The 26028-nt window shown below is 42.9% G+C and overlaps 1 protein-coding gene across 1 annotated transcript in view; it reads left to right on the top strand.

Moving 5' to 3' along the window:
- ARPC2 (actin related protein 2/3 complex subunit 2) overlaps positions 1-17993 on the top strand; it is a 28359-nt gene extending 10366 nt beyond the window's left edge. Inside the window, exons 4-10 of the mRNA XM_006763322.2 lie at positions 2274-2319; positions 5251-5437; positions 6094-6187; positions 12529-12655; positions 14436-14536; positions 14862-14962; positions 17543-17993. Of these exons, the coding sequence (XP_006763385.1) occupies positions 2274-2319; positions 5251-5437; positions 6094-6187; positions 12529-12655; positions 14436-14536; positions 14862-14962; positions 17543-17567 (681 nt within the window). The 3' untranslated portion in view covers positions 17568-17993. The remainder of the gene's footprint in view (positions 1-2273; positions 2320-5250; positions 5438-6093; positions 6188-12528; positions 12656-14435; positions 14537-14861; positions 14963-17542) is intronic.
- The last annotated feature ends 8035 nt before the right edge of the window (positions 17994-26028 follow it).

Below are 26028 nucleotides of genomic sequence, written 5' to 3' on the forward strand. Positions count from 1 at the left end.
TAATAATAATCTTTAGAAGGGAAAGAAGTGTTAATTAAGCTAGATTTCTTAAATCTCCTTCCAGTCTGTGCTTTCCTTCCAATGGAACGCCAGAACACATTGCTATTCTTAGAGCTACCACAAGGGTCAAAGAACCAACCCCACCCACTCAAGTGGGTGGAGTGAGTAACATTCACGGTGTTGGAGCAGAGTGCACAGTAAGTGGCTCCCTGGGTTGGTTAAACAGTGACCAGCCTGTGATAACCACAGGAAGCTTGTTACTTTGTCACAGGCCCCTTTTCAAGGCATAAGGCCTCCGCCTCTATGGTGGGAAGGTTTGATGGGTGATTGATAGGTTATCTATACCATCTCCTGGTGTTAGGTTGGAAGAGTGGGCACAAATTGAAAAGTGAATCATAGTTAAAAGTGCAAGTGAAGTAAACCAGGTGCATTGGCTGGTTTGATCAAGGGGAGGGAACAGAGGAGTTGAATGTGTTATAAATTTGGCTCTAAAAACCTTTTAGATCTTAGACCTTAGTAAGCCTAGAAGTAAACCTAATCTTAGTGGCTGTGGTTTCTGACATATCTGATTTCCCCTTCCTCCAAATACTAATAGTGCACATAGTACAGAAGTATAGCTCAGGAGCAGTGTGCCAGTTAAGATTCTTGTAAGATGTGCATGTTACTTTTTCCCCCAGAAATTCTTTATAAGAAGCATATAAGACACCTGAAGATCAGAACTCTCTACCACCAAGAAACTCTAAGACCTTGAACCTTTCCCCTTCAGTTCCTCTTCTGTGAAAGAGATACCTCACAGTGGCTATATGGTCACCAAATAGGAACTATATGTGGCATTATTTATCTTTTGCCTTTATACAAACTAATCTGATCACTGGTTCATGCTTTGAGGTCCACCCCATTATCCGAGTTTTGCAGTTTGAGAATTTCTTCCAGCTAAAGGAAAATGGTTAAATATGTGAAATATTAAAAAATACCTAAGAATGGGAGCACGGAGAACCTCACCATGTAATAATTTTCTCAAAGGACATAAAATATATGGTCTGCTGCTTTTTAAAAAATACCTAGAGAGCACATTGAAAATAAGATTAGAAGAAAAACATTGATATTCAGTCACATCTATTTATTGCTTGTCCTGATATGCGGGTATATGTAACTGAGACCACAGCAGTGAACAGCACAGAGTGCCTGCCCCCATGGAGCTCCACTCTGTTGCTGCCTGTGTCTACAGTGCTTTTCTGTGGCTAATGCAGTTTTTTAAAACATGCAGGTATAACTTCTATAATTAAAACAAAAGTTTGTGCTTTATTGATTTCAGAGAGGAAGAGGGAAGGAGAGAGAGATAGAAACATCAGTGATAGAGAGAATCATTAATTGGCTGCCTCCTGCACACCCCACACTGGGGATCGAGCCTGCATCCCGGGCATGTGCCCTGACCGGAAATTAAATCGTAACCTCCTGGTTCATAAATCAGCACTAAACCACTGAGCCACGTCAGCTGGGCAAATAGCTATCTTTTTAGTGCTTAATGTGTCCAATGTAACATTAAGTCAGAACAATTCCTTCCAAAATAAAAAGTTTGTTTCTTAACCCATGGCAGCCTAAGCAATTTCCACCAGGTGAAGCAGTCACACTAGCACAGAAAAAATGGAGAGGTGTGAAAAGGTTTTATCATTTACTTCAAAAAGCTGGAAAGTAGCCAGCAGTAAGTATTGGTTTGGGGGAAAATGCCTTTAGAGAGTACAGTCTTCTGTGGACCCATCAGTATAAATAACTGGCTAAGATTCAGTTATCCATTGTCTTGCCTTTAAAAAGCTGGTGATAAGCAAAATAATTTTAAAGCATTCAAAATGAGCAGGCTAATTAGAATCAGTTCCCAAAAATTATGATTTTATCTCTATTCACCTGGGTTAATGGTTTGGCTGTACTTACTTGATAACTAACATTATTTATACTCACTTGGCTTGCATCCTTATGCTCTATTGAAAAAAAAGATGTTTATGTGCAGTGTATGATCTGGAGGTTGTGACGAAGTCCTAAAAGAGTAAAGGATGAGCCTTGATTGAAAATCAGGTCCTAGGCTAACCTTTTGGATTTAATAGTTCTGTGAGTGACTTGCTTGGTATCTCAGATAAATCTGCTTCCCTCTATTGTTTCCCATCTACTGAATGAAATGAAAAATGCTGGCTTAGGAGAAGCTTGGCAAACACAGTGCTTTAAAAATAATGAAATTATCATGACCTTTGGATTAACATATTTGTTTTTGTATTTTCTAGTTACTAAAGAGAGTGTATGGGAGCTTCTTGGTAAATCCAGAATCAGGTACGTGGCAATATATATGACTGGACAGACATGAAAAGAGACCTGCCCTGTTTGTACTATGCTTTTTTTAGCCAGCGGATTTTGTTTATTATCTTGCAAATATTTCTGTGTGACCCCAGTTCCCACTTCAACTCTCCATAAAAATAGTTTTTAAGGGGCTTTGCATTGTTCAATAATGGTACACAGAGTGGTGTACAGTATTGGTGTATGTTTTTTCACATTTATTTAAAGGGGCCAGTTGACTTTCTTATTATTCTTTCAGCCAGAGAGCCCCCTTTGTGGTGATTAAGATGCCTTTTGAAAAGACTAAGCAAATATTGATTCCCACCCCAATCCCTAGTAATACCTTTTTCTGTACACAGCACATTTTGGAGAAGGAAAAGGAATATTCACAATTGTTCTCACATTTTTAAATAACAAAAATTGCTAGAGGAATTAAAAAGTTCCATTGCCATCCTTGATTAGAATAGCTATGTTATACTGCTTTAAAGGAAGTTTAAAGTAGAAAAGCAATATTTTCATCCCTGAATGATTAAGTGATCATCTCAAATTTTGAGGCATTTAACTGGGCCCCTAGAGTTGGACCAGGTAGTAAGACCATTTGAGGGTATCGTTTTTTACTTAAATATTATTGCTGTGGTACCTTGATTAATACATTGTTTTAAGAAGGAAGATGTGTCTGTCACTTTCTTTTAAGAGCAATTTTGCTAGCATATTGCCTTCTCTTTTCTGACATGGCCCTGCCTCACCACTCCCCTTACAATACTTGCTGTCTCCTATATGCTACTTAGAAACAAAATACCAAATACAGAAAGGTACCTTTGGAATGTAACTTGTTACTAGGAGTATTTGTGGATGGGAGTTTTAACTGCCGTCCATAAGGAATGCTGAAATGTGTTAATCTCCAAATTGATGGTACCAATATATTGCAGAAATAAAAAACAAAGGTAAATAACACTGTAAACTTTAAGAGGATTCAAGGAGTTTGAGGGAGGGAGGAAGGAAGGAGAGAAGGAGAGAGAGAAAGAAGAGAAGAGAAGAAAGAATCAGAGCTAAAACAGAAAAATCACGTAGGAACTCTTGGGCATTCTTGTCACAGCTCAGATCCTAAAATCCATCAGGACAACCGGAGTAAACACAGAGAGCTTATGTTTTGTACCTACCTTTTTTCCACTCCCTGCTAAAGCACAGACATTGTCAGATTACAGACCTGTGTTCACACAAGTGCAAGACATGTGAAAATAGTGTCTCTCCTCTTTTTCTATGGGTTTATATGGGCAAGTTTGGAAAACGCAGCAGGGCATACTAGATTTTTTATTTTCTTCATCCTCAGTATGTTCTTTTCATCATATCAGAAGCCTTACTTAAAGTCTGACTTCAGCAATGGTTTTGTTTATTTTGTTTTATTTGGCTTCTTAAAGCTAGCAAACCTCAACTTTAAATATTTTCCTTTTTTATCTAATCTTGTAGTCTTTTGCTTACTGGTTTTTGGGTCCCTAAAAAGGAATAATGCTTGATATTATTTAATATTGGAGGGCCAAAAATGTGCTAAGCACTATCTAGAATAGAGATTTACGTAGCTCATGCTCTCAATGAGGATAGACTCAGCAAAAAACACAGACTGAGGAATGTTCTTGGGAAAAAACTAAATTAATGTTCAGCAATATAAAATCCTTTGCAGTTCTGTTAAAGTATTCCCATCAGTTGCCTAGAATATAAAATGATCCTCAGTGATGTACAGACATTTATCTATAGGCATTTGGGCACATATTAATCATATCATTATATAGTCAAGTGTGCCAGCCTTGTGTGCTGGCATTTGTACTCGGTATGCTGTAAGGAGCCAGGATAGTGCAGTGGTCAGCAGCCTTGGATTTCAGTCCTGTTCTGTCTCATTTATTGATGACTCACTGTGCTCCAGACACTTTAAATATTGTAGTTTTCTCTTAAGTCTCCCAATAGTCTCCCCCATTTCACCACCCCCTTTTTTAACAGATGCAAGAATTAGAGGGGTTAGGCAATCTGTCCAAGGTCACAAAAGTGGCAAGGCCAGGATTTGGCTCCAGTTGTGTTTAGCTCCAAATAGAGGTGCCTCTACCTCTCCGTCATGCTGCATTTGTCATGGCACTTTGCCTGTTTGAAGCTCTTTTTCCCTCTGAAATGAGAATAAACATCTGACCTGCCTGTTTCAAAGAATTCCTATGGAGACCAAATGAAATAAAATATTTTCAAACATTTTGAAAAATTTAGTGTATACAAATAAAAACTACTGGAGATATTTTTTTTTCTAGATTTTTCCATTTTCTGCCTCCTTCCACAAAGGACTTGGAATGTTACATAGGAGGTATATTTTATTATCAAAAAGATACCCAATGTCCTGCCAGTGTGTCTCAGTGGTTGAGCATAGACCCATGAACCAAGAGTTCAATTTCCAGTCAGGGCACAATCCTGGGTTTCAGGTTCAATCCCCAGTAGGGGGTGTGCAGGAGACAGCCGATCGGTGTCTCTATACTTCTCCCTTCCTCTCTCTCTAAACTCAAAAGCATATTTAAAAATCAAAAGATGCCCAGTTTGTTGGCACTTGGCACATTAAATCTCAAAAATTTTACTCAGTCCCCTTCACAACTGTGCATAGAACACTAAATTTTTAATCAAATTTTCCAGAGTGTGTCATCCATTTATTTGTAATCAATCATCTTCGATACTGATTCAAATTTTTGCATAGCATTTGTTAATTAGCTGTATATATTTACAGTGATGTTACAAGAATTGAGATTTTATTTCACCTCATTTGTCCTATGAGGTAGGTGGGAATGGACAGCATTCTACCGGGTTAAAAGTATGATCATGGAGACAAAATAAAATGTCGTAAGAACTTGGAAAGTTTTTGTTTTTTTAATAATATCATACTGGGTGTTTTTTTCCCTCCAGGATACAATGTCTCTTTGCTATACGACCTTGAAAATCTGCCTGCATCCAAGGATTCCATTGTGCATCAGGCTGGCATGTTGAAACGAAATTGTTTTGCCTCTGTCTTTGAGAAATACTTCCAGTTCCAAGAAGAGGGCAAGGAAGGAGAGAACAGGGCAGTTATCCATTACAGGGATGATGAGACCATGTGAGTATAGAATATGGTCCTGAAGCTTGGGTGTGGCTGTCGCACACGCTTATCAAAAGGCATACAGCCAGGTCAAACCTTAGACTCTGTTGTGTGAACCCTCCTCCCCTGAAGCGTCTTTCTCATAAATTCTTTAAGCCAGGATGTATGATTTGAGGTCAGAGGGGAGGCTACTTCCCTAGTCTCCAGTATTGAACGTTGGCAAAAGATAAAAAGAGAATCCAGTGCTTTCCTTTAAGGTACCATAGTTCTGAGTCCCCTTCAGTAATATAGCCAGATAATCAGGAGGTAGAGGGTGCCCATAGGTTCTGTGTTATTGCAACTCTTGGATCATCTACATGCTGTGAGTCTCATTGTATATAAATAAGTAAAACTTTTAAAGTGGTGTTCAGAGAATCACTAACTCGAGATTCCATTTCATATCATATAGACAAAGTTAATAACATCTACTTTGGTGATTTTCATCTCCTGCCACTCTCAGGCCATGCATTTATTATACGGACTTTGTTGGCCATAACTACTTAGTCTCACTGGGCATACCTTGTTTTATGAATTAAGAGATTTATGACTTTCCCCTCCTAATTTACTTGTAGATCAAGTTCTTAACAAAACCCCATTCTGATTCTGTACTTACTCATGGGTTTTGTTCCCCTCAGGTATGTTGAGTCTAAAAAGGACAGAGTCACGGTAGTCTTCAGCACAGTGTTTAAGGATGACGACGATGTGGTCATTGGAAAGGTGTTCATGCAGGTATGGAGCGGACTTCTTGGGGCAAAACCATAGCATGGTGGTTTATAACCTGGCACCAAAACCCACCATAGGCACAGAAAAGACAACTGTCAGTTCTGTTGATGTTGGACCTTGTTGAAGATTTAATTAAACAGCCCCCACCAAACTCACTGAATGTATCTTAGTGGTTTTAGCCTTTGTAGGACTAGAAGGTGATTTGAATATTTAACATACTAACAATATAACTAAAATATTAAGCATCCTTCCTGCCATGGGGGTCTTTGACTTAAAGCTTGGTCACACTTCCTATTCTCTTGTATTCATCAAATTTCTGGCAAGGTCTATTGACTTGTGTCACTAGATTTCTGAGTCTGATACCTGCTAATCAGTTGCTGGCTCTGGGACATGAGAGCTCATGATGAAGTGGTATCCAGGCTGATTTCTCCTGAAATGGCTTAGCATTCAAAACCTAGTATAGTGGTTAAATTTTCAAAAAACTTTATGTTCGTTCTGTTCCTTAGCAGGGTGATGAGATTTAAGAATTCTGGGACAGAGTCTTTTTTGCCAAATGGAGTTGAAAGATAGTTGTGCTTAATATAGTGAGGGTACTTTATTACGAAGTGGCTAGGGAAATCTTCAAAAGTGATCTCAATTTGATCCATCTGTCATGACTTTTTGTGTATAGACTAATGAATCAGAAACTCTAATTTTGTAGCTCCTATGCAGAAGAATTAGAATATTAATCCTTCCAGCCTTTGAGAGTAATAAATTTTGTGTGTATGTTAGAGAGAGAGAAAGTGTGTGTGTGTGTGTGTGTGTGTGTGTACATAGATACATATATATATATATCTTGGGTCCAAAATGTAAGCCTCCAGACAGGAGCTTCATATATTTTTGTGCAGAATTGACAGGAATTAAATGCAGTAACTCAGAAATTGGGGTAAATCCAGACCAGCGAACTAATTTTAAAAGCTATGAAGTATATATTTAGATTTGGCTGGTTTTTACCAATCTTGTTCCATTTTATTCCAGGCGACATCTTAGCTTCTTTTTATACTCTAAACAGATCTTATCTTGGAGAGTGTACTGGGGATTTGTTTCCCAGGAGAATTTTGTGTATTCTTTTTTTGTGTATGAATGTAAACTCGTCCCTCACAGTACATGTGGTAGAGGACTTGTCTAAAAGGGAAAACAAAGTCTCTGCATTTTTGCACTGACAGTATCTCCAGTTAGTGACTGGCCTGGCACTGTGCAGACTCATATGGTGTCTGGGAATGTGAAATGGCTGTGTTCAGGAAGCCATCTGCCTGCCTCCTTCTCCAAATTTAAAGTCTGGGTTCACTTATTTGAAATGACCATAGAAACCTAGACTGACTTTGCCAGTTTTTCCCCCCAAATAAATAATCTGTGCATTTTCTTGGACCTAGTGATTCTAAATTTCTAGGAGAAAGAACAATGGATGCCTGGCACAGAATGTTGTGACCTGGGACACTGTTTGGAGTCCCTCATGGTCACTAGTCTGCCTGCTGTGGGCCTTTGTGGGTTTTCCCATGCCAACATGCACTTTCAGCCTGATCAGAACACAATTCCTGCTTTTGTCATTTGGCGACACACTCTGAGGGATGCTACTGCCTGTAGAAAAAAGACAGGGAGTTTCCAGTCCCCGTTCACATAAATGATCTAGTGCCTGGATTTGGTGCATTATCTTTGTAGGCCTATCTATAAGCTGAGGTATGCCCACAAAGAAGAAAGGCTGGTAGATGTCATCATTTCAATGCTTATTCTGTGAGAAGCAATTAACGACTCTTGGAGATTGGAATATGGTAAACTAGAATTTTTCCATATTAGATCTTAAAGTCAGTAACTAAGAAAAGTTAAATGGAAACTACTGGGTTCTGTATGTTGAGGGACAAGACACAAGCATTCTGCCTCTTTAGATAGTTATGAAGGTAATATTTTGAGGACCCTCGCTATCTGTATATATGTGTGATTATATATAATATACTAGAGGCCTGGTGCATGAAATTTGTGCATGGGTGCGACCTCTAGGCCTGGCTAGCAATCAAAGCGTGAGTGTCTGGTGTGGATGGGCAGGTCCCAGCTGATCTCTGGGCCCCTGGGCCCCCGCGTGCCCCCTCTGTCTGAGTCATCGGGCCCCTGCCCAGCTCACTCAGCACCTGGGAGCCCTACTCGCACCTGCCTTGGCTTGGCGCCACCCACTCACCTGCTCCACCATCCCATCACGGTCCTGCTCTCAACAGGGCCCATCATGACCAGCAGCGCTTCCATTGTGGCCCACTGCTAGCGCCAGGTTGCCGACACCCACCATGTTTGGCACCACCCCCTGGTGGTCAGCGCACGTCATAGCGAGTGGTCGAACTCCTGGTTGAGGGGACAATTTGCATATTAGGCTTTTATTATATAATAATACTAGAGGCCTGGTGCACAAATTTGCACAGGTGGGGTCCCTTGGTCTGGCCGGTGATCAGGGCTGATCAGGGTGGCAGGAGGTTGGCCTGGGGGAAGGGCCACAGGAGGTTGGCTACTCAGGGGAGGGGCTGAGGGAGGTTGGCTATGGGAGTGCACTGACCAACCAGGGGGCAGCTCTTGCATTGAGTGTCTGCCCTGTGATGGTCAGTGCACATCATAGCAACTGGTTGGTTGGTTGTTCGGTCATTCGGTCACTTAGGCTTTTAGATATATAGATATAGGATATTTTCCTGACCTGGGAACAGAGTCAAAGTCAGTAATTTTTTTGTTTGTTTTGTTAATCCTCACCCAAGATACTTTTTCCATTGATTTTTAGAGAGTAGAAGGGAGAGGAAGAGACAGAGAGAGAAAAACATTGATTGGTTGCCTCCCACACACACCCTGAACAGGGATAGGGATCAAGCATGCAACTGAGGTACATGTCCTTGACCAGAATCGAACCTGGGACCCTTCAGTCCTTGGGCCAATGCTCTATCCACTGAGCCAAACTGGGTAGGGCCAAAGTCAGTAATTTTGATAGATATTGCCAAGCTCTCTTCCACAGAAGGTGTACCATTTTTCCTTCCACCCATTTTAGCATGCCCATGTCCTCAGAAGGTGTTGTCAGACTTTTGGATTTCTTTCAATCTAATGGATTTTAAATGGTATCTATGTTCCATTATGAGCAGGGTCAAACATATTTTATTATGTTGAAGCTTTCTGTTTTTCTCTTCTTGTGAAGTGTCTTTTTATGTTCTTTACCCGTTTTTCAGTTGGGTTATTGATCTTCTCTATTTCTTTATATAGTAGGGAGATTAGCCATTTGTCTGTGATAAGAGTTGCAATTTTTTCCCCCAGTTTGTCATTAGATTTTGTGTTCTTTTTATTCCCCCATGCAGAAGTGCTTATTTACACATAATTACATTGATCAATCTGGTCCTTTATGGCTTTCTTGATTTTGAGTCATAGACACTCCTTTCCTACTTCAAGATTATAAAGAAATTGACCTAGCCCAGCCGGCATAGCCCAGTGGTTGGGCCTATGAGCCAGGAGGTCACGGTTCAATTCCGGGTTGGGGCACATGCCTGGGTTGCAAGTTTGCTCTCCAGTAGGAAGCGTGCAGGAGGCAACCGATTGATGATTCTCTCCCGTCGTTGATGTTTCTATCTCTCCCTCTCCTTTCCTCTCTGAAATTAATAAAAATATATTTAAAGAAAAGAAATTGACCTGTATTATTTTTCTAGAATTTTTAGTTTCATTTTACACATAAATTTTTTTTATTATCTGTTTGGAGCTTCTCCTGGACTGTAACATAAAAGATGGACCCATTCAGCCATCCATGACTACCCACTGGTCCCAATAGCAATAATTTTTTTTTAATATATTTTATTGGTTTTTTACAGAGAGGAAGGGAGAGAGATAGAGAGTTAGAAACATCGATGAGGGAGAAACATCGATCAGCTGCCTCCTGCACATCCCTGACTGGGGAAGTGCCTGCAACCCAGGTACATGCCCTTGACCGGAATCGAACCTGGGACCCCTCAGTCCGCAAGCCGATGCTCTATCCACTGAGCCAAACCGGTTTCGGCCCAATAGCAATAATTTGAAAGCCCATGTTTATACTACTGATTCAAGAGGCTACCTGTATCATATACTAAACTTCTGTAGATACTTGGATTTATTCTGAACTTCTGTAATAAATTGTGCTGTTGCAGAAAAGAAAAATAGTATTGTGATGCTCAAAACATCCTACCTGGAGGGAGAAAAAAGAGATAGTATTGCTGATACATAATGTAACAAAGACGCTAAGGAAAGAAACTATTTGGGTGGGTTGGTGGGTTGATTTTTAAGTGTTTAGAGAGAGAACCAAAGAGAAAGACATGACATTTCTGAAGGATAGTTCCAAATGAGAAGTACTGTATATTTGTTAAGTCTTAAATGTATTATTTTCTGTCTGCAGAACTAATGAAATAGTGGTTTCACCTCAGATTTATAAATACCCCATCTGGATATGAATGCCGCATTTATAAGTGAATTGGAGCCTTCGATAAACTTACTAAACACAAAAAAATGCTGGCAGATGGTTATTATCTGTTTTGTTTTCTCCCCTGAGGCTGAAGAGTAAAACCGATAGAAGTTAGAAAACATCCCAGCCACTTTGCATAATGAAAGGTGTTTTCCAGAGATGGGCAATCTCTAGAGTTTTACTTTAGGAATTTCCATTTTGAATGATCTTAACTCCTTTTCAGCTTCTCCAAATAATTTTCTTTTGGAGAACAAAATTCAAAAGGGAGTAACCTAACCTAGCTATGTTGATTTATTTCCCACCAACTGAGATCCCAGAACTCCTCAAGTGTTATCCTTCCTTTGCCATTAATTTGCTGGGGGCTTCCTGATCAATGTGTATTATTCTTACCTCCAAAAGGAAATATAGTTTCTGTTCCTTCCTGTAGAATGTATGACACTAAGTCAGCTAGGGTAGAAATGCTTTTTTTTATTCAGCAATCCATGTGCTAAGCAGCCTCTTTGAACGACAAAGGAAAAGCTAGAGGAATAAAGCAGAATCCTTGGCTTCAGAAACTCACAACCTGGTAGGGAAGCCAGCTGCATTAATAAATAGTGCAGTGTCATAGTAGAGGTTTGTAGAAAAGACATGGGGAACCAAAGGAGAGAGAAGCCAGCTGCCCCAGGCTGCTGGGATGGCATTATTAAAGAGGTCATAGTTGAGCGTAGTAGAAGAGCGGCTGTTTAAACATGCTTTTAGTGCTCATAAAACTCAGGTCTTGGTTAAGCCCTTGGTTCCATCCTTCTGCCATCTCTCAGTGACTTTGGATCATCTGGTCTTACTGGCATTGCTAGAAAATCTAGTTCAGTTCTTACAGATCTGGGTTGAGACAGGGATGCCTTGTATCATTTATCTATTTACACAGGAATGTATGGATTGGAAAAGCTTGAGACTTGGAGATTTGAACAAGGATGGAGTGGCTGATTGTCTTACCCTCAGTCATTTTGCTGTAGTTTGATAAGGATGGGTGGGCTCGTTTTGTTAAAGGTGATGAGCTCTTATGCAGTATGGTGGCTGTTTATTTAGTCCAGGGCCATTCAAGAGCCAGAATTAAACATTAGGTTTTCATTTCTCATGTGACACGGTCTCCTTGTCTCAGTGAACACTAGGACAACTCAGCTTCTTTAACTGCGTTGTCTTCTGCCCCATGAAGAGCTTAAATTTCGTCTAAAGTTCTCATTGATGAATTCTAAATAGTAACAGGATCTAAGATATTTCAGTGAAACAAGACTTGTGTTAACACCCAGAGCCCAGAGAAAATGTGGTATTCATGAGACTGAAAAAAGTGGAGATGAGGGTGAGGGGAGTGATAAAAAAAATTGGTCTGCTCATCACGGCGTATATGCAAAGATAAAAGGAATGAGACTTGCTCTTGAAGTCTTAACCAAGTTTAAGCTTGGATTCCATTCATCCAGAAGTTTTAAAGATTTCTTGAAAAATATCACCTCCTTCACATTGAATCGACAAAACTATTAAGTAGTAGCCCTTATCTTAAACGTAATCTGGTTCTCGAAGTGCTTTGCAATTTGTCATCTCTTTAATCTCAGTTATGATTCTATCACCTATGATATTCTAAAACAAGAGAAGGGGAAGATTAACAATGATTTTCATCACATTTTGAATATTGAACTTAAGTACATTGTGACTTCTACTTTTTTAATCTGAAGTGCATTGTTAGCAGCCAGCACTTGTAATATTTCACATTAGGTATAGTTGAGTTTTAGTCACCTACTAGTCCAGGGAGCTAAAAGGTCACACCCCATAGGGCAAACCCCGTAACATAAGTTCTATTCATCTTACACCAGATTATCTTTGCTTGTCCTGGCAGGAGTTCAAAGAAGGACGCAGAGCCAGCCACACGGCCCCACAGGTCCTCTTTAGCCACAGGGAACCCCCTCTGGAGCTGAAAGACACTGACGCTGCTGTGGGTGACAACATTGGCTACATTACCTTTGGTAAGCAGGGTGAGGTCGCCATGTCTGTGTGCCTTTGATGCGTTCAGACTACAGACTGCCTGCCCTGGACAGACCTTCGTTAAAGGGGGAGGGGGCAAAAGCAGGCATACCAAATTGTTCCTATTGCCATGACTGTAAGGGGGGGTGTCACAAGACACTAATTACAGGTCATGTACAGTAGTCATCTCTCCTTTTTCCTGTTTTAAATCCTAAGGGGGGCAGGGTAGCCTCTGATGTCAAGTGTTAGGAGGTAAGCATTGCTGAGCAGCTGGTGGGAGTTCTCTGTCATTTGGCATATCTTGGGGTTTTTTTGGAGTTAGGCTGAAGCTCCAACCATGATTCACTTATTCCACTTTTTCCACTGAAGGAATTCAGGTCTTCCCATCTTACAGCTGCTTCTGCCTAGTGAGCTGGCTTGGCTCATTGTTAGAGCTGACAGTTTGGAATAACGTTGTGTACACACACTGTACCTCATGCCCTAAAATGACCCCTTTCGTGAAGTTTTCATTAATTCACCTCAGTGCTAAAAGGAGCAAGTGGATTTACCCTATATCCTTACATCTAAGCTACACATTTTTTCTTTTCATGAGGTCAGGATGCAGCTACATTTCATAGCATATGGCAGTTTAATTGGCAGTACATGTCTCTATGGTAAATAAACTGATGGTAAACTTCCAGCCATGAGCATCTTAGGTTCTGTACAGTGCAGTTATCCTATCCCTGGTGGTCACTTCTTTTCGGGGCACATTCCTTTTCATTTCAGCAAAACTTCATACTTAGGATTTTGCTGATGGTGAAACCACTGAGTAGAGTAGGTGCAGGAAATAGGATTCAAGAAGCCAAAGCAGGCAGGAGCGGGGGTGCAGGTGCAGAGGGCTGAGTGCCTGCACAGGTCTTTAGGTGGTCAGTGCCATGGGAGCTGCTTTTCTCAGCCTACATCCAAAGCAGTCCCTCCTGCCTGTCCTCATCAAGAAAGTTCAGGTCCTTATTGTTTATACCGTAATGCTTGGTTTTCACCACAGGAATACAGGGTCTTGTCTGAATCTAGTTTCTCCGAAGGTTTACTCTACTTCAGTACCAAGGACATAGGACAGGGATAGGTTTCCTAATCCTGATTTCTTTTTTCTTTTTTTTAACATATTTTTTAATTGATTTCAGAGAGGAAGGGAGAGGGAGAGAGAGAGATAGAAACATCAATGATGAGATAGAATAATTGATGAGTTGCCTCCTGCACACCCCCTACTGGGGATCGAGCCCGCAACCTGGGCATGTGCCCCTGGCTGGAATTGAACCTGGAACCCTTCAGTCCGAAGGCTGATACTCTACCACTGAGCCAAACCATCTGGGGCCTAATCCTGATTTCTTAAGTTAAAGTGTTTTCTCCAAAGTTAGTAGATACTAGTATTACCTTTCAAAGAGATTGCTGAGCTGCAGAGGCAGGAGCTAGTGGGCATGTGGCAGGCAAGGTTTTATTATGTTGGGAGTGCACAGCCACAGACTCCGGACCTGGGATGAATGCCAGGGCCACACCCATTCCTTGGGGAACTCTGTTTTCTGCCATGATCTCCTCCTTTTTCTCAGTGTCCCCCACCTGCACTCACTGGCATATGCCCTAGTTAAGGTATTTATCCCTTCCTGGTCTCAAGGAGGAAAACCTGACAGCCTGGGCATGAAACACGTGGATGGTACTTAAGCAGGAGATGGGAACTGACTGTGGGTTACTGGTCTTCCTGCCTTTGGCATTGGTGTTACATGCTGACTCCTTGTTTGTGCCCCCCAGTGCTGTTCCCTCGCCACACCAATGCCAGCGCTCGAGACAATACCATCAACCTGATCCACACGTTCCGGGACTACCTGCACTACCACATCAAGTGCTCTAAGGTGAGAGGAGCCACAACATCTCGGCTCCTGTGCTCTCGGGCATTCTCTCCACCAGAGCTGATAACAAAAAGTCACCCAGTAGTCCAGGCTGTTGCTGTGAACTCTAAGTAGATGGTTCTAGAGGTCCAGAAATCATAGTCTTGTTCATCTCTCCTCCTACCACCACTCCCCCTAGCAGAGAGATGAATCTATGCCTCCTGCTTCCCTGCAAGGCCCTGTGTCAGTCCAGAGTATGTTTCCAAACCTTCCTGATAACTTCTAGTGAAAGCAAAGCTGTCTTTCTAGTACAGGACTCTGCTTCAGTACTCGATGTGTTTGCCTCCAGGCCTATATTCACACACGTATGCGGGCAAAAACATCCGACTTCCTCAAGGTGCTGAACCATGCACGCCCAGATGCCGAGAAGAAAGAAATGAAAACAATCACGTGAGTAGGACGAGCCCACAGCAAGACCACCTTCCTCTCCTGAGCTCACTAAGCAGGAAATAGTGGGTGTTGGTAGCCTGGCCCTTCAGGGATCTGGGCAGGAGCTATCCATATGTGAGGTGGCAGGGTTGGGTCTTAGCTACCAGACAGACTAAAGGTGGGGTGAACAGGTTTTCTTTTCTGAGTGGGCAGGGCTGTGTTTCCTTATTCCCACATGCTTGTGAGCTAGAAGAATGGCAGCTAGAACACAATGGGACCTTTTTACCCAGATAGGCTGTGTTCCCTCTGGGCCTGTGTTGAGGTCAGTGTTATCCTTCCTAAGGTCTTCCTGGAGAAGGAGCAGTTTACTTTAACAACATTTACTTGAGTAAATAGGCTTGGAAACACACACCAGTGTTCTTTTTCCTGGTCTGCTCCTCAGCAGGCATTTTGCATGGAGAAGAGGTTGTCTTTATCAGGGATGGAAATGGTGAGTGTGTGCAGAAGAGGCCTCTTGATATAGAGCCTGGATATTTAGGTCTTTGTGCAAGGTGCCAGGCCTTGGTTCCCTTTCTGGTGACGTTTAGGCAATCCCTTTCTTAAAATAAGGTAATAGGTGCTTATTTGCTGTCTTTTGTGCCCATTGAATTACAGTATTGAGGGGACGTAAGCCTCCCTCCCGCACTCTCCCCAGCCCTCCGCCCCCATGCCCCTCACACCCAGTGTATTTGCCGACACCCAGCACTCTTGCAGGTAACTTTGGTAGGTGTGGTATGCATAAAGCTTCAAGCTCTCTCCTCTGGCAAGTTAGTTTCTGCTGCCACTTAACTGGATGAAAGGAGTATCTGGCTCTTAATGTGCCTGAATAGAGGGTTTTCAGCCTCTGAAACACCAGACAGCAGTTAAAGTCACCCCTGACTTCTTCAGGCAAAGGCTTTGGAGACTTCTGGTCTCTAGGAAATTAGTACCAAAGGCCTTTCTCTGGAGTAGCTCTGTGCCTCCTGCCCAGAGCTGAGTGCTGTTCAGCCTGTAACTAGATCCTCTGCTTAGAGAGGTGTCCAGGTACTCTGGCAACACAGTGGCAGCATGATTCCTTCTGCAGCTTCTGGCCTATCCTAAAATGGGGTGGCGAATGAGGGGGAGGCAGAAGCAGGTATAAGTGCTGAGACACACATGTTCTTTCTGCCCCTCCAGAACCTTGCCTCCATCCTGGAGTTTACAACCTCCCTTCTTTCTCTGCTCACTTTCCACAGGAGTGCTTTTCTCATCAGGCACCACTTTGGTGACCTTGAGTGTGAGGCAACCCATTTTGTGCCACTTTCAGAGCTCGGGGGAGAGAAGGCATTTTGGTAGAGCCCAGGAGGTAAACAAGCAGCTAGGGACAGCAGAAGGAAGCCTGACCTGACCATCCTGTCACACACCAAACACGGCATCACGGGGAGTCACAGGGCCGCCTGCTTGTCCATTCAGGAGATGAGCCCACTAGGCAGCCACTGCCCAGTGTCTCCCCCATGCCTCCTGCACCCTGCTACATGCCAACAGGTGCTCCTGAGGGTCGCTGCAAAGTGAGTGCAGTTGTCTGAGGGGCAGGATAGAACAACTCTATCCTGATGGGGGAACTTGGAAAGGATAAGTCATTGAAATGAATAAATTGCCCATAAACATCCTCCGGGACTTAAAAAGAGCAGCTTTGCCTTTTTCTGTCCCGTAACCTCTCTTTGGCACAGGTGGGCCGCAGAAGGAAGGGGGAGGCAGACAACTGCAGCCATCCCCAAAACCAGATTGTTACTAAGGGTGGACAGGAGTTAACTGGTTCAGCTGGGCAGGAGAAGCCAGGACACACACACACACTCCCTGGTACAACAGAGCAGAAGGGGTCTGCAGAACCATGAACAGCATGTAATAGGGTGGCAGGCCGGCTGCAAGAAATGGCCTGGATCAGAAGCCAACCATCAGCACCCACAGTGCTCTGCCAGAATCAAATGCTCATGAGCTTTTTATTGAAGGTGGGATGGTTTCATTTCGGGGTGGTGAGACATTCAGGGCAGGAAAAATTTCCCATAGTTCTCAGTTCTTGCTTCCAGGCTGCTTTAGCAAATACTACTCTATCATTGAGAACCTACCTGTTCTCAAAGCTGCCCTTGTGGGGGAATAGTGGGTAGAACACAACTCAAAAGCCTAGCCAGGCAGGTGTTCTGTAACACACAGTGTAGTTGAGGGTTACTTCTTTGATCATTCTGCCTCCATGGTGAAAGATTTAAAATGGGATTGCCATCTGCTGCCCAAAAAGCTATAAGCTGTGTAGAAGGAGCCTGATCTCTACCAGGAAAAGGCTTGAGCCCACTGTTACACAGGTAGATCTAGGCCATCCAGAAACTGTGGACAAATGATTCTCCTTTCTACTGGGGAGGTTGAAGTCCTCATGGACTTAGCGCAGGTTTTTCCTGGTACCTGAAAGTATTCAATAGAATGAAAGAGCTGGTGGAACCTTTCCACCTCATGCTTAGTGTCTCTTTGGGATCCCATCCCTAGTTCAGGAGTGTGGGTGGAAGGTAAGGTGAACCCGAAACTAGCCTTTACACTTATTCTCTGCTTTTAAAGGGGGAAGACGTTTTCATCCCGCTAACTCTTGGGAACAGGAAGAGGAAGCGGCTGGCAACTGAAGGATGGAACACTTGCTACTGGATAATCGTAGCTTTTAATGTTGCACCTCTTCAGGTTCTCAAGGGATTCTCCATTTAGGTTCCATTTTGTACACGTTGGAAAATAATCTGCAGAAACGAGCTGTGCTTGCAAGGACTTGATAGTTCCCAAGAATTAAAAAAAAAAAAAATCCACTTGATCAACTTAATTCCTTTTCTTTATCTTCCCCTCCTCACTCCCCTTCCCTTCCACCCTCCTACCAAGCTCTTTTGCTTTGCAATATGTTACTGGTAATGAGTTGCAGGATAATGCAATCTTAACTTGTTTTCTCTTGAGTATTTGAGTTCAAAACTCCTGTATCTAAAGAAATACGGTTGGGGTCATTAATAAAGAAAATCTTTCTATCTTACATGAGAATTTGCTGGGTTTCTAGACTGTGAGTCCAAAAGAGAGGAGAGATGAAGGACGAGGAATCTGCAGACCTGAACTGGAAAACCTCAGGCTCCAGAGCCCCTCAAGCCTTCCTTTAGAGTGGTTCTCAACCTTCCTAATGCCGTGACCCTTTAATACAGCTCCTCATGTTGTGGTGACCCCCAACCATAAAATTATTTTCGTTGCTACTTCATAACTATAATTTTGCTACTGTTATGAATCGTAATGTAAATATCTGATATGCAGGATGTATTTTCATTGTTCGCAACCCACAGGTTGAGAACTGCTGCTTAGAGAGAGTGGCTAGCTAGTGAGCTCTTGGTTGGTATTTCTGACTAAACTTGAATAAGTTTGCTCTAAAGCTCTGTTACTAAGTCTGTCTGGCTATAGCCAAGAAACTTCCAGGACAGTGATAGGCACATTAAAGTGTGTTCTGGCTTATTCTTTTATCATGAATAATGTATAGCATTTCCCCAGTGTGTTCCAGGAAGTGTGTGATTCTGCAGGTAGGTATTTAGGTGTGGATCTGATGCAAACGAAGTGGCCACATTTTTCTTTCTCACATAACAAACAGCCCAAGAGACTGGCACTCCAAAAACTCACTTTGGGAGATTCTTACCTAGCAAATAGTACAGAGCCTAGCAAAGTATGCTGTCCCTTAGTAGGACACTGATCCCTAAAATAAACTTAGTTCAGAAAGTTTGTTTGGTAAAGAACTATCACGAGGGGGGAAAAAAAACCTATCAGGAGGATTTTAGGAGCACCTACAGTGGTCTGAGGGCCATCCTTATGGTTTCTGTCTCCTTTTCCTGTTTTTTGAAAATACATTTTTATTGATTTTAGAGAGGAAGGGAGAAGGAGAGAAAGAAGCATTAATGATGAGAGAGAATCATCATTGATCAGTTGCCTCCTGTAGGCCCCACACTGGGGATCAAGCCTGCAACTGGGGCATGTGCCCTGACCTGGAATCAAACCATGACCTCCTTGTTGATAGGTCGACGCTCAACCACTGAGCCATGCCATCCAGGCTCCTTTCCCTTTTAATTTGTCTCCATCTAATGCTCAAGCTGGGTTGAGGCTCGTTAATGAATCATGAAATTTCTTGACTGAATCACAACCAGCATTTTCATTTCCTATACTATCTTGAGATAATTATATCTCACATACAGTTGTAAGAAGTAATACAGAGATCCTGTGTACCTTTCACCTCTGGTAACATCTTGTATAGCTAGTATCATAGCCAGGGAACTGATGTGGTTATAGTCCTGGCATCACTCAGATTGTACCAGTTTTACATGCACTCATTTTTGTTATTTCTATGCATTTTTATCACATTTGTAGCTTTGTCACCAGCATTTTTTTTTAAAATATATTTTATTGAGTTTTTACAGAGAGGAAAGGAGAGAGATAGAGAGTTAGAAACATCGATGAGAGAAACATCGACCAGCTGCCCCCTGCACACTCCCCACTGGGGATGTGCCCGCAACCAAGGTACATGCCCTTGACCAGAATCGAACCTGGGACCTCTCAGTCCGCAGGCCGACGCTCTATCCACTGAGCCAAACCGGTTTCGGCTGTCACCAGCATTTTTAAAAAAACAGAATAGTACAGACTAGATCAGTTCATCACATCTGTTAAGGGTAAGTACCAATTTTGAAATGTGTTTTAAGGTATATATGCATATCTTGACTGGATTGTAAAATGCTTTACTATAGGTCATAGTCAAAAAGTTTGAAAGCCACACAAGGTCATTTAGTCACCTAGACTTCATTTAACTTCATTTAAATGGGCCCTTGGCTCAGAATGCAGTCAGGGAGTTATGTGCTGGTCCCAACAAATATGTCCCCTGGAGAGTGCTATCCCCTGGCTTGTGCTGACCCTGTGGCCTCCAGTGGGAAGAGTATACCACATGAAATCTGCCCAGCATTTTCCTGGGACATAGCCGCTTGTCACCTACTCCTGTTAGCTGGAAAACCTGGCTATTAGATATATTGGGTGATGGTGACATGTATGTATGTATCCTGTACCCCTGGTCCTGTTAGGGTTAACCAGCCGGATTCTCCACGTCTCCCCAGGAGCCAACTGCAGTGCTTTTATCAATTTCCAAAGGGAAAAGTATTGCTTGAACTCAAATAGCACCCGTTAATAGCTAGTAGGGGTTTTCAAGGGTAATTTTGACTAGGAGCAGTTTTTGCTTTCCTGCTGGGTTTAGAGCACAGCTCCGTAATAAGTTGGAATTCACTTGTACTCTCAGCCAATAGTAGAGATCAGATTTCTGAGAATCTGAAACCTATACAATCTATAGATGATAAAGCCAAGATTGCTTAGAAAATACAGAGGGGGAAAAACAAGGCATAACATATTTTTTACAGCAGTAGATCCCAAGGCAGTATCCTATAAAAGTCCTTTTTCTTCACCTGTGTCAAGACACACTTGGTATTGGTGTAGAAAGACCCCTCCCTTTGTGGACAAAGGCCCACTAACTTCAGCCAAGTTCCTGTGGACTGTGGGAGGAAGGAGGCCTCAAGTTGATGAGGGTCAGCTTTTGAAGATAACTGGATATCACATAGGCAATTACAGTGCCTATAATTACCCTTGATAATGCCATCTAAGAAATCTTAAGTTCCATTCTTATACACTCAAGGGGATCAGAAGTGGCAGGATTGCTAAGGAAGCAAAGTCCAACATAAGCCAAGGTCCTTCCCAAGAGAGGTGGTATTTTTCTCTGCTTGGGTGCAATGGGAGATGAGGAGGGTGTTGGTGGGACCCTCTGTGCCTGGGTAAAGTGGGACCTGTGTATGCTAAGAACTAGTGTGGCTCAGTGGTTGAGTGTTGACCTATATATAAATCAGGAGGTCACAGTTAGATTCCAGGTGAGGGCACATTCCCATATTGTGGGCTCAATCCCCAGTGTGGGGCATGCTGGAGGCAGCTGATCAATGATTCTCATCACTGATGTTTCTATCTCTCCCTCTCCCCCTCTGAAATCAATAAAAATATATTTAAGATCTAGGAGCTTGGCAGAAAAGGCATTAAGACTAATAGGAAGTGGAGGGGTGGGGATGAAAGCCCAGGAAGTTGAAATCAGGAAAAGAAAGTAGTGCTAGCTGCTACATCAGAGGTGGTACTTAGCAGTTGCCATTTCAGTCCCTTTTGGTGTCATTCAAAGTTGGAATGATAGGCACTCATCCCAAAAGCTCTGTAGAGGCCTAAGACCCAAGCCTGGGTCTACTGGAGGGAGGGGGTGCTATTTGAGTTCAAGCAATACTTCTCCCTTTGGAAATTGATAAAAGCAGTGCAATTTCCTTTGGCTCCTGGGGAGAGGTGGAGAATCTGGCTGTTTAACCTTAAGAGGGCCAGGGGTTCTTCTGCCATATAGCTGACTTAGGGCTTCCTGAAGCCAGGATCCTGGCCATTTCAGTCACACGATTGTGCCCCGAACCTTTCAGAGACTCCCAAGAGCTAGTGAAGGGTTGAACATGGGTTCAAGGAGGATCAGCAAAAATCATATATCCAAAAGAATGGAATGGGCAAAGGAGGCCTAGAACGTTCCCTGCCAGAGTCTGGATTGGGCACCATGATGCAGACTTTACCTGAGGAAAGGAGAACTGCGTGGTAGAGCCTGCAGAGTCAGCTCAGTGGAGCATCTGCAAGCTGCCTGCACTAGGACTCCTTTGGGTAAAGGAGAAATGGCAGATGAGTCAGTCACAGGGATTGTGGGGGAGCAGAGAGGAATTGGATGATCCAGTAAGGAAGAAATGGCTGAGGGAGCAGGGGATAGAACCCAGGCTTCCCAATTCCCACCGCCTAAGCTGTTCCCCCTTCACACGTCATCCCACACACAGTGTTTAGACAGAGCAGCAAGAAGAAACACAGACATCCTGGATCCCTCAGGGAGGAGGCCAGAGCTGGGAACAGAAGGAGGTCTGTTTATTCCTGGCAGTCTAATATCCGAGGGGCCCCACACCCACTTCTGTCCAGACTCCAGGATGAACTCTCCCAGAGCCTCTGACTTCTGTCCAACAGATAGCGTGGGGCTGAGGACAATCTGTTGGATCCCAGTGTCCTTCGCCCACCGGCTTCCTTGAGGATGGGTTTGAGGCTAGATGTTTTCCTCTACCCACTTTGTCCCAACATAAGTCCTGCCTCTCTAGGACCCCTAACAGCTGTGCCTCCAGTCCTTCAACCCTGGTTTCCCCCAGAGAACTCCAAAGTCCCCTTGTCCATCCACCTGTGCTCTTGAGCGAGGAAGTGTTTCCTAATATCTCACCTCCAGCTTTCTTGCTGCAGTTTTAGCCTATTCCCTTCCATTTCAGGGCGTGTAACTGGCTTCTCTCCCTCACCCCAAAGCCACACTGGATATGATGTAGAAATGGGGTCACCTCTAGGCTTTCTAATCCTGAACTTGCCCTTCCTCTCACTATACAGTCATGCACTACTTAAAGACGTTTGACCCTGGCTGGTGTGGCTCAGTTGGTTGAGTGTCATCCCATGCACCACATGCACTGAAGGGTTGCTGGTGTTCAATCCCTAGTCAGGGTATCTCTACCTCTCCCTCTCTCTCTGAAATCAATAAAAACATACTTTTCCTAAAAAGTCGTGTTGGTCTTTAAAGGACTGCATATGGGACAGTGGTCCCATAAGATTATGCAGATGTAGCCTGACTGGCAGCGTTCACTTGCCCAGGTTGCGGGCTCTATCCCCTGTGTGGGGCACGCAGGAGGCAGCCAATCAATGATTCTCTTTCATCATTGATGTTTCTTTTTCTTTTTTTTCTAAGGCTTCTGAAAGGTTTATTGGAATATCTTGGCCTAGACATTTACTCATCACTTTTTTCAATTACTTTTCAACATTCTAAAAACTTTCTGTTTAAAATACATTTAGCCCTAGCTGGTTTGGCTCAATGGATAGAGTGTCGGCCTGTGGACTGAGGGGTCCCGGGTTCCATTCCAGCCAAGGGCACATGCCTGGGTTGCATGCTTGATCCCCAGTGGGAGGCATGCAGGAGGCAGCCAATCAATGATTCTCATCATTGATGTTTCTCTCTACCCCGCTCCTTTCCTCTCTAAAAAATCAATAAAATATATTTTTTTAAAAATATATTTAACTTTGCCAATACTGGATTCTCCCCCAAAGGACTATCATAACTGTTTTCAAACATGAAAAAAAAATAATACAATAGGATATAAAACAGAACTATGTAACCTGTCACTGCATGTTCCAAATCCTTAAGTTAAATGTGGGATGAATTTGAAAAGGGCCAGGACCTGGGTCTGCTCTAAGCAGGTGGATGCAACATCTTACCTTTCCGAGTTTATACCAACAGGAACAAAGTTATGAGAATGAAGGGCTCCAGAGAAGACAGAAAAGGTAGCTTTTATTTCTCCAGCAAAGCCCTCCAGAATGTCTTGTCAGGCCCACATTTTCTCCAAGGACAAACCCACAGCCACTGGCATTGCCTAATTTACTTGACCAAGGAATTCAAACCATAAACCAAAGCTTGCTGCACAACCCCTCAGTACTGCCCCCCCCAAACACACACACACAATTGGGGGCCAATGACATGTAGAGGAGAAGACAGACACTCATCATTGATGTTTCTATCTCTCCCTCTCTGAAATCAAAAATATTTTTAAGTATATATTTTTTTATTGATTTCAGATAGGAAGGGAGAGATAGAAATATCAATGATGAGAGCAAATCACTGATCGGCTGCCTCCTGCACAACAGACCGAAAGGCATAGAATGCCAGAAAAAAAAGGGACCCATGTAGAGCACTGCCATCTGGGACATATTTGGGGTGCATTTAGCTTCGTTTTGAAAAGCCTAATATAACATATAAACAAAACAGCACAAGTTTCCTTCATTGTGCACACATTTTTAGAATGCTTCTTAGGACTATTGAGATTTGGGGAATTGCCCCTCATAGTCCCGGATTGCAATAAATGTGACTCTTTAATTCGGAAAAAAAAAAAAAAAGAATGCTTAGATGCACAAGCCCAAAACTGAGGCATGTGCCCTTGACTGGAATCGAACCAGGGGCCCTTCAGTCCACAGGCCAAGGCTCTATCCACTGAGCCAAACCGGCTAGGGAGGGCTAAAAAATATTTTTTTAAAAAGATCATGCAGCCTAGTTGATTTGGCTCAGTGGATAGAGTGTCAGCCTGCGAACTGAAAGGTCCCAGGTTCGATTTCAGTAAAGGGCACATGCCCGGGTTGTGGGCTCAATCCCCAGTGGGGGACTTGCAGGAGGCAGCCGATCCATGATTCTCTCTCATCATGGATGTTTTTATCTATCTCCCTCTTCCTTCCTCTCTGAAATCAATAAAAATACATTTAAAAAAATACTATGCCGTTGTAAAATTCCTATCATTTAGTGATGTAGCAAAATGCATTACACAAATACCATTATGTTACAAGTGCCTACAGTATCCAGAACAGTGACATGCTGTTCTGGTTTGTAGCCTGGGAGCTGTAAGGGAACAGAATTTGTCACCCACAAATATGTCTCTTTAGCATAAGGATTATTTTAGGCTGGTTAATTTTAAGAAACCTTCTGACTTGGAAGAAGCTCTGAAAACCAAGTAGAAGTTACTCTTTGTAACAAAGATATTTGTGCTTGTAGGGACTTCTCCATTTGTAAGTGTGTCTTCCTCAGTGTACCAGGAAGAGGGGGAAGGACCTTATCTCTAGAAAGTCTTATCAGTGTAGAAGACCTTGACTGAAATTTGCATAACAACCTTACCCCTTGTTTATGGCCCTTTCCCCCAACCCCAACATCAGTGGTTCTCAACCTTGGCTGCACATTAGAATCACCTGGAAATCTTTTTAAAATCCTGATATCTGGGCCTCATCCTCCGGAAATTGTTTCTTTGTTATGGGGTGAGGCCACAACATTAGTAACAAAGAAACAATTTCCGGAGGATGAGGCCCAGAAATCAGTATTTTTTAAAAAATATATTTTTTATTGATTTTTTACAGAGAGGAAGGGAGAGGACAGAGATAGAAACATCAATGATGAGAGAGAATCATTGATTGACTTACTGTGTAGTATTTTATTGTGTGGTGGTTTCTGTGTTATGGGGTGGGGCCACAACATTAGTAACAAAGAAACAGAATTTCCGGAGGATGTTTTCCAGAAATCAGGATTTTAAAAAGATTCCAGGTGATTCTAATGTGCAGCCAAGGTTGAGAACCACTGCCCAACATCCTTTGTCTTAAAGATGGTATTTAAGGTGATGGCTTCAGGCATTTTGGTGAGTTACTCAGTTTCCCTGGGTAACTCCTAGCTCCCAAGTACGCATGTTATCAAATGTTTTCTCTTGTTAATGTGTCTCCTTTTTTTTTAAATCTGTTTTATTGATTTTTTTACAGAGAGGAAGGGAGAGGGATAGAGAGTTAGAAACATTGATCAGCTGCCTCCCGCACACCCCCCACAGGGGACGCGCCCGCAACCAAAGTACATGCCCTTGACTGGAATCGAACCTGGGACCCTTGAGTCCGCAGGCCAATGCTCTATCCGCTGAGCCAAACCGGTTAGGGCCCGCACCCCCTTTTAATGCTGGGTTCACAGTAGAACATGAGTGTCGCTTAGGATACTGGCGTATTGTTCCTCTTGTTCGTCCCGCCTCTACCGTTAGTCAGCCTGATAATACATGGGCACCTCCTCCCATGTATGAGATTTGTATGAGAAGTTCATGTCCACAACTAGCAGAGCCATCCTTTCCCTCTTCCCGGGCAAGGGAAACGATTGGTCATGTGACCTATCACTGTTGCACATGGCAAAATCCTTTGAAGTTATTTCTTCAGTTCTTCCACCCCAGGGTTGTTTATAAAGCATTCAGTAAATGCTTTATGCCTCAATCGAGGCTAGATGGAAGTTTCCAGTTTGGTTCAGAGGCTCACTGTTCTTGTAATGAGGGTTATTACTTCCTTGGATCGCCAGTTCTACATTGTGAACTTTCTGGAAATGATGCGGCTTGGCGTGATGAGCCCCCCCCCTGTGGGAAGCT

The sequence above is a fragment of the Myotis davidii genome, unplaced genomic scaffold (assembly GCF_000327345.1).
Source record: "Myotis davidii unplaced genomic scaffold, ASM32734v1 scaffold575, whole genome shotgun sequence".
Classification (NCBI taxonomy): Eukaryota; Metazoa; Chordata; class Mammalia; order Chiroptera; family Vespertilionidae; genus Myotis; species Myotis davidii.